Raw genomic sequence first — 9596 nt, 5'->3', positions numbered from 1 at the left:
TATATATATTTTTTTTTTTTTACAGACGTCTGTTGTCATGTTTTGATGATATAACTAACTTTGTTTTCTTTTTCTTTTTACTTTAAATCTTGCAGCCGTGCAAGCATGCACCCACGGTACGTTCATTTAATTTTTATTTATTTATTTATTTATTGCCAAGAACTAATGATTAATGATAATAGAGTAAATTTTACCATTCTTTCTTTATATGATTAAATTCAAGAGAGTTTTTGACAATCGAGCAAAATAACTAGTTATTTAAAAATAAAAGAAAACAATTTCTGAAAACATTTTTCACTATACCAAACACACTAATCAAACAGAAGGTTTTGTAGAAAATGTCCTGGTAAAAATTATAGTATATGTTACCAACTTTATAGACCATATTTTGCTGGTCACGATAAATTAAGCAGGATACAATATTATAAGTCAATAAAATAAATAAATAAACTAACAATGAGTATTGACTAAATAAATAAAATTACCCTGCATATAGCTTACTTTCTCTTATAAATGTGAACAATCTAGCCACTATGGTCTTAAACCAAAAATAGTCAGGTGATATATAATAAATGTAAAATATATATATATATATATATATATATATATATATATATATATATATATATATACATATATATATATATATATAAAATTGTCTATGATCAATGTATAATCTGTATATGTATACTAGGTAGAAAAGTAAAAAAATAAATCCGGCCGATTATTTGTGTAAATTAAATTATGATTTTTTTAGAATAATATTTCTTCTGTTGCAGGCCCTAACATTCTACAACTGCAACAATTTGAAAGTGAGGGACCTTAAGATAGAAGATTCACAACAAATGCATCTCTCATTTGAGAGATGCTCTGGAGTTGAAGTTACAAAACTTGTTGTGAGTGCTCCAGAAAATAGCCCTAACACTGATGGCATTCATATAACAAACACCCAAAATATCCTAATTTCTGGTTGTACCATTGGCACAGGTATATATCTTTTTTTATTATCAGAATGACGGGTATAGTGCACTTTTGAAAGATCTGATACGGACACTGCAACATTTTAACAAAGTCTAGTCAATATATAGACAACATGTAACGGTCCATAATCAGGTGGAACTAATAGCCTGAAAAATAAGAGGGATAACATATTATTACAAATCAAATTAAATTGATAGCATAACAAAGTTTTATATTGTCAGTGGTCATAAGTTAAATCTAAAACGAAACACACACCCGAGACACAATGGCGGATCCAACCATGATTAATGAGTCATGAGTTTGATTCCCAAGATCAACATGCTGCATGTGGTGGGTGTTGGGGGATGTGGGAGATTTTTGGGTAACACCAACATCTTGTCTATAGCCCACGGGGCGGCTGGGGTGGCCAGGGTGGCTCGGGTCAGAGTCATGCTCGAGCATAGCACTCGTTTGGTGAGTTTGGTTAAGAAATATAGTTGTGCCTTTGCTATCAGCTATAGTTTTTGATATGATGGTAAGCGATTGATCATAACAATATAGAGTCGGACATACTTTTAGAATTCACTTTTTAAATCAGGACTCACAGCGTCGAAATACCCAATCTTCCACCACACAAACAAATAAAATAATTGTGGTGTTTTTTTTTTTTTTGTGTGTGTGTGTGACTAATTTTAGAAATTAATTTGGTGGACAGGTGATGATTGCATCTCAATTGAGAGTGGATCCCGAAATGTTCAAGCCAAAGACATTACTTGTGGACCAGGTCATGGAATAAGGTACTGAAAATAAATTTAGGGCTAGTTTGGTATAAGGGATAAGAGATTATTAATTCCGGAATTAAATTTGAGATGAGTTTATCTCACGTTTGCTTGGGATAAAATTATAGTATAACTAATCTCGGGATTCGTTATCCCAAGATTGTAGTATACTTTTATCCCCAAAAGAGGGTAGGATAACTAATCCCGGGATAATTAATCATGGAATAACTTAATAGTACAACTGCCAATCTTTTTTTCTTAATTATTCAGATTATTTTGGAAATTTTACAATCTAATTGTGTAATATGCTGATTTATTTTTCTTTTTCCTTGTTGGTGAGTTTAGTATTGGAAGCTTGGGAGATGGAAATTCAGAAGCTCATGTGTCTAATATTTACGTGTATGGAGCTAAACTTACTGGAACTACCAATGGACTTAGGATCAAGACTTGGCAGGTAAATTAATTGACAATTTTTACCAATACATATTTTAACCTTCTTTAAGAAAATACTTTGCTTATCTATGTACATAAGATGGTTAGACATTTTTTTTAGTTTCCCAACCGATGTCGGTATCTGCATTGGAATCCAATTATATCTGAATTCGCATAGAAAAGTTTCATATATGAGGGTAAAATACTCCTTAATAAAGACGACGCTGGTTTATATATAGTTGATTTATTAATGCAGGGAGGATCTGGAAGTGCAAGCACCATAAAGTTTGAAAATGTGGAGATGAATGGTGTCAAAAACCCCATTATTATAGACCAAAACTACTGTGATCAAGATTCTCCATGCAAAGAACAGGTAAATAAAAGGGATCTTTACACAAAGAGCCGGTTAGATTTACTGTTTACTTTTTTTAGGCGGTATACATAGATTATACACTGATTATACACATTCATACACATATTATATAGATTTACACATATATTATACAATCGTCAACTATTTTTTGTTTAAGCGATTGGATAGACGGCTATTTAGGTTAATTCTTCTAAATAAAATGGGATTTAACTTATATAAATTAACCGTTCAAATTTGTTTGCACTATCAGGGTATTTTAATACTTAAGTCAATGTATAGAAGTTAAACTCGAGAAAGAAATCAACTAATATATACTGAAATTATAACAAAATTTTACACTATCAATATAATTTGCTACGCCCTTTTGATTTTCCAATATCCAACTATACCAAAACCAGTTTCTACCCTCAACTTTCTAAAAATTCAAAAGTTCCCCACAAGAACCTGTAAATGGTCAAAATCACCCGAATCTGAATATGTAGTTTACAACAAAATACTATTAGGTTGGAAATAAAGTTAATTTGATAGTATTAACTATTGATTATCTCTCATTGATTATTCATTACAGGATTCAGCAGTTCAAGTAAAGAATGTGATTTATCAAAACATCGAAGGCACAAGCGCGACGAATGAAGCTATAAATTTTGACTGCAGCAAAAACTTTCCATGTCAAAGAATTATGTTGCAGAATGTAAACTTGGTTGGGGAAAATGATGAAACTTCAAAAGCTGTTTGCAACCATGTCAATTTTGTCAACATTTCAGCTGTCTCTCCAAAATGTCCTCAAATGAATTGATTTTCAATGTTTCTTTTGTGTAATTAAGTCCATAGGGTATTGGTTATTAGTAGGTGTTAATGTTACAATAGAATAAAAAAGGATAGAAAACACTAAGTGTTAGAATACAACAGGAGATGACTTGTGTTCAAATGATATTCTTTGGTACATATGAAATAAATATAAATTGGTTGTATGATATGATATTCTTTTTATATTTCTCGTGAACAAATGTTGTTGTAATTACTCAAGTTGGAGAACTATATTTAAAGAGATACTTGTTTTTCTATTTTGATGAGGAAATGAAAACAATGATGTTTTCTCCTGCATGCGAGGTGTATACTATCACATTGATCCACGTCTAATAGCCCGTTTGGCCAAGCTGCAAAAATCAGCTTATTTTGAGAAGTGTTTTTTTAAAAGTGCTTTTCTCAAAAGTACTTTTGGTGAGAAGCAGTTTGTGTTTGGCTAATTAGTTTGAAAAATACTTCTCAGCAGCAATTAGTGTTTGGCCAAGCTTTAAAAAACTGCTTCTAAGTGTATTTTTCTCAAAAGTGCTTTTGGAGAGAAGCTACTTTTTTCTTCTTCTCCAAAACTGATTCTGCTTCTCCTCAACAACACTTTTTTTCCTTCCAAAAGCTTGGCCAAACACCTCAATTTTTGGCCAAAAGTGCTTTTGGCGAAAAAAAAAAAGTACTTTTAGCCAAAAAAAAACTTGGCCAAACAGGCTATGAAACATATGTAGTACAAACAATATAATATCGGAGCCCAATATTTATTAAACTAAGATTAGTGATGGGTCACGTGAAATTAAAATAAACAAATGTTATGTCAAAGTAAGTTTTGAATATTGATAAATTAACAATATGTATATAAGACACAAAAATTTAACGAGATTTAATTAATTGATTTGCATCATTAGTGGAGATGAGCACATTCCAAAAAGAATATAAAAAGAAAGTGTAAATTAAAAATATTAAAAAAATACTTCACAAATTTTATTTTTAAAGAGGTTTAATCTGCACAAGTGATAGCTAATCAAACTTTTGTGTTTATCTCCTGAACTGAATATTTTAACTTTGAACTCTGTCATGACCCAAAATCCACTAAGGGTCGTGATGGCGCCGGACACCACTGTCAGGCAAGCCAACCAAAATACTTAATTAAATTCTTATTTCAAAAATTTTGAAAACTATGATTTTCCTTCGATTTTACTAGTAAAAGGTAATCATCTCAAATTAAATATAAATGTTAAGAAGTTAATACAAGATACCCCATAGTCATCCTAGAACCCGGTGTCACAAGTGCATGAGCGTTTACTAGTGAATGAAATAAAATACAGTAACTGTCTGGAATACAAAGTGGATAGGAATGAAAATACAGCACAATACTCTGAAGGAGACTATACTGGCTGCGGGTCGCCTCGAGAAATGAAGCTCACCTAGTCTCCGTATCATCCATGCTGCTACGCCCAGTAGGCCGCTAGGAATACCTGTACCTGTGCAACAAAATGCACAGCAAGTGTAGCATGAGTACGAAAACAACGTGTACTCAGTAAGTATCCCGCCTAATCTCGAAGAAGTAGAGACGAGAGGTCGACTTCGACACTTACTAATGGTCCAATAATGATAAATCGATAATGTAACAAATTGAGGATTTATATAAGCATGATTGTAATTCAATAAAGGGAAGCGAGTAAGCAATTCTTTCTTTTATATGAAAATTTCCAATTTCCTTTTTCATCATTTATACACATATTCTCAAGACAGGAAGAAGCAATATTAACTTCAGTAAATTACAAGGCAAGCAATACAAGCATGCGCAAATCATGCCGAGGACGTACGGCCCGATCCAACAATATTTAAACTGTGCACTGCCAGAGGGTCGAATGGCGCGAACCATAGATGCATCTATTACCCCGCTCGCGAATCATACATGCGACGTGGTCAAATTTAAATAAACACTCCAAACAGTCAATCAAGAAACCATCAGGGAATCAATCATCCAATAAAGGAAAACTCTCTTTTTAAAAGTCAAGAAACTAATGTCTAGTTTTTATAAATTCTTTTATACATTTCAATATGTTTAGGCATTTCAATTTGACAACAAGATTTCATATATTACAACTAAGACACGATTTTGGGTCCTAGACTACCCGGACTTAAGCATAATAATAGCTACGCACGGACTCTCGTCATCTCGTGCGTACGCAGCCCCCACAAATGGGAGCACATAACCAATTAACTCACCTATGGGGACAATTCCCTCTTACAAGATTAGAAAGGAGACTCACCTCGCTCCGAAGTTCCATAACCGGCCTTCCACGCCTTTCCGAAGACTCAATTCGATGCACAATGCTCCAAAACTAGCCAATAATTACGCAAATCCATTAATATACGATCAAATACTCATATTAATCCAATTTGTAACAATTCCTAACCCCGATCGAAAAGTTGACAAAATCGCCCTCGGGCCCACGTGCCCGGATTTCGAAATTTTTCGAAGATAAAGTTTACCCATGGCCTCATGAACTCAGATATATAATTTACTCTTAATTTCATGCCCAAATTCGTGGTAAAAATCCAAAATATAAATTTCTAGATCTTCCACCAAAAACCCACCATTTTTCACTAATTTTCATGCTCAAATCTATATACAATCATGTATTTAACTCAAAACTAGCATAAACCACTTACCTCATGCTTGGTGGTGAAAATGGCACCTCAAAGTTGCTCCAAAAATCGGCTCCAATGGAAGAAATAGAGTTGAAATGAACTCAACCCCCGATTTAAAAGAACCTAACTGCCTCCAGCATTTTCGCACCTGCGGTGCACCAGCCGCACCTGAGTCTCCACACCTGCGAAAATGCATCGCAGGTGCGGTCCTCTTCAATCTGGGTGAAATTCGCTTCTGCGGTCCCTCGAGCGCACCTGCGCGTGCCCTTCCGCTCCTGCGACCCAGCTGCCCCTCACGCGTTCCGCATCTGCGGAGCTTGCCACGCACCTGCGGGCTCACAGATGCGGAAATAGCCTCGCATCTGCCATTCCTCCCAGATTTGCCCAAACTCGCTTCTGCGACCACAAAGCCGCACTTGCGGCTCCGCACCTGCGGCTAAAACCTCGCAGGTGCGGTTACACCAGATACCAGCTGCTGCAATCCTTCATCAAATTTCCAAATTGATCCGCTAACCATCCGGAATCCACCCGAGGCCCCCGGGACCGCAACCAATCATGCCAACCAGTCCCAAAACACATTACGAACTCGCTCGAGGCCTCAAATCATATCAAACAACGCTAAAATCATGAATCACACCCCAAATCAAACTTGATGAACTTGAGAAATTCAAACTTCAACATTCGATGCCGAAACCTATCGGATCACATCTGATTGACCTTAAATTTTGCACACAAGTCATATTCGACATTACAGACCTACTCCAACTTCCGGAATCAGAATTCGACCCCGATATCAAAAAGTCCACTTCCGGTCAAACTCCTCAAAAACCTTCAAATTTCTATCTTTAGTCAAATGACTCCAAAATGACCCACGGACCTCCGAATTTACTCCCGATCACGCTCCCAACATCAGAATCACCATACGGAGATATTCCCAGACTCGGAATCCCAATCAGACATTGATAACACTGAAATGCACTTCAACCCAAACTTATGAAATTCTTCCAAAATGCTAACTTCCACAGTAGGTGCTGAAACGTTCCCGGGTCTTCCAAAAACCGATCCGAACATACGCCCAAGTCCGAAATCATCATACGAATCTGCTGGAACCTTCGAATCCCGATTCCGAGGTCGTTTACTCAAGAATCCAATCTTAGTCAATTCTTTCAACTTAAAGCTTCCGAAATGAGAATTCTCTTTCCAAATCAACTCCGAACTTCCCGGAATTCAATTCCAACCATGCGTGCAAGTCATAATACCTGAAGTTAAGCTGCTCATAGCCTCAAACCGGTGAACGGCGCTCTAGATCTCAAAACGACCGATCGGGTCGTTACAAACTCTCTTTTGAATAACCATTTCCACGGTAACAAGAATTTCACGTAATTTTGGTAAAAATTTACTCGCATCAGTGGATTTATACTAAACCAATAAATGTATAATATATGTTTGCATATAAACTTATTTAACTTAACTATGACTAATAAATAAATTATGGTAATTTGATGTAATTTGATAAATCTCTAGTGCAGGCAAGTATTTACCCGAATTTTTTGTCTCTCTCAAATTTACCTAACAAAAATCTTCATTACTATAATCAACTGAAGTTCGAAGTGAAGCTGTCTTAACTTTAGTTGGGATAACATGTTAGAAAATAAAATCTTAAGTTTAACACAACTCCAAAGTTAATGCATGAGATGGAATTCTTCCAAGACCATGTAACAATGAGACTGTGGTCTATATATTAAATCAAATAAGAGATATTTTATAAAATTATGCTATTAATATTTTTAAGAAGCCCTATTATTTAAAACACTAACATTTAATATGAGGATTTGCTCTTGTTTACTAATAATATTTATTAATTATGCATTCTAGCGTGTAAAATATATTTCGGTCACCTTGCTCTGATACCATATTAAAAAATAGATTAGTCATAACTCAATCTCAAAAGTTATCTTATGAGATGAATATCTCTCAAATCAAATAATGAGACTATAATCTAATTACTAGACAAAATTCACATTTAATGAGAGAATGCACCATCTTTGTATTAGTAATATTTATTTATTAATTATGCTTTCTAGAGTGCAAAGCACATTTCAGCTACTTTGATCTGATACACCATTAAAAAGATATCATGATCACAACTCAGCCTCAAATGTTAACTAATGATATACGCATTTCCAAAGACTATCTAATACAATTATAACCAAAATATTAGATCAAATCCATATTTAATAAGAGAAATCTATATTCTTTACCAGTAATCTTCATTTGTATTATAATATTGAACCCACTTCAAACTACTAACTAGCTACTAGTACAGAACCTAAAGTTGAAGAGTGAAAACAAATCACTTTTTGCCTTCCTCAGACCTCTAAACGAGCCTAAAGTTGAAAAATAGAACAAATAAATCATCTTGTAACAAAGAATTTGTCTTCTCTTTTTCTCCCCCAATTAATTTATCATCCACCACATTAAAGTTGCTGCCGATGCTAGTGATGCTCCGGATCTTCATAAAGCCCTAACAACCAATGTTGATGCCTTGGTTGTCGTGGAACAAGACCGATCTAACTATATCTTGACATTATGGACATGGAGAAGCGTACGGATGAGATTTTCAACTCATTCATAGGCCAAATCACTTTTGCGATCCTATTTTTTAGAGAATGGTTAATTTTTCAAAAGCTTCGTGTTCAAATGTTCAGCTATTAAAGTATTCACCTGGCTGATCATTGGTGCCGTTATTTTGGAATTTGGCGTTGCCTTTTGGTAATGCCGATCTAACTCAACAGAATGAAGTCTTGCAAAAGTAATTTGGACATTAGGAAAAGAGCTATAACAGTAACGGTAAAATCGACTTTGGAGTCAGAGACAATGTAAAAAGTGGCAAGAGAAAATGGACATGTTACTGTGGGCGAGGACTTAGAACTGATATTGTTCGCTGATGAAGTGATAACTCGACCCAAAAATTTTGTTGATTCAGAGTATGATAGAACTCAAAAAATGCTACTGGCTACTAGCTTTGGCTACATTTGTGTGCTTGACAGTTTATTGATCTTTGCTTTATTATCTTGCATATTACACTTATTTCGATGCTAAGAAAAGTGTATTTTGCCTATGATATCAGAGAGGTGGATAGAAAGTAGGTAAAATTATAGCGATTAGAAAAAAAAATAGGATACATTTAATTAAAGGATTTGCTTTTGTTTACTAGTAACATTTATTAATTATGCATTCTAGAGTGAAAAATATATTTCAGTCATCTCGCTCTGATACCACGTTCAAAAATAAATCATAGTAGTAAGTCAATCTCAAAAGTTAGCTTGTGAGGTAAATATCTCTCAAAATTGTGAAATATGATTATAATTTAATTATTAGAGCAAATTCACATTTAATGAGAGAATGCACCCTTTCTGTATTAGTAATATTCATTTACTAATTTTGTTTTTAAAGTGCAATGTACATTTCAATCATTTTGCTCTGATACAATATTACAAAAATATCATGAACATAACTCAACATCAAAAGTTAACTTATGATATATGCATTTCTAAAGACTATATAATTATAATCTAAATATTAGATCAAATTCACATTTA

General features: G+C 34.3%; 1 protein-coding gene across 1 annotated transcript in view; it reads left to right on the top strand.

Moving 5' to 3' along the window:
- Positions 1 to 3608, top strand: part of LOC109227112 (polygalacturonase-2-like) — a 6193-nt gene extending 2585 nt beyond the window's left edge. The window contains exons 4-9 of the mRNA XM_019392135.1: positions 96 to 116; positions 780 to 987; positions 1676 to 1757; positions 2085 to 2193; positions 2428 to 2544; positions 3113 to 3608. Of these exons, the coding sequence (XP_019247680.1) occupies positions 96 to 116; positions 780 to 987; positions 1676 to 1757; positions 2085 to 2193; positions 2428 to 2544; positions 3113 to 3340 (765 nt within the window). The 3' untranslated portion in view covers positions 3341 to 3608. The remainder of the gene's footprint in view (positions 1 to 95; positions 117 to 779; positions 988 to 1675; positions 1758 to 2084; positions 2194 to 2427; positions 2545 to 3112) is intronic.

Source organism: Nicotiana attenuata, chromosome 6 (genome assembly GCF_001879085.1).
Source record: "Nicotiana attenuata strain UT chromosome 6, NIATTr2, whole genome shotgun sequence".
Taxonomy (NCBI): Eukaryota; Viridiplantae; Streptophyta; class Magnoliopsida; order Solanales; family Solanaceae; genus Nicotiana; species Nicotiana attenuata.
Note: the sequence above shows the minus strand (reverse complement) of the source record. Positions and strands in the feature narration are given on the sequence as shown.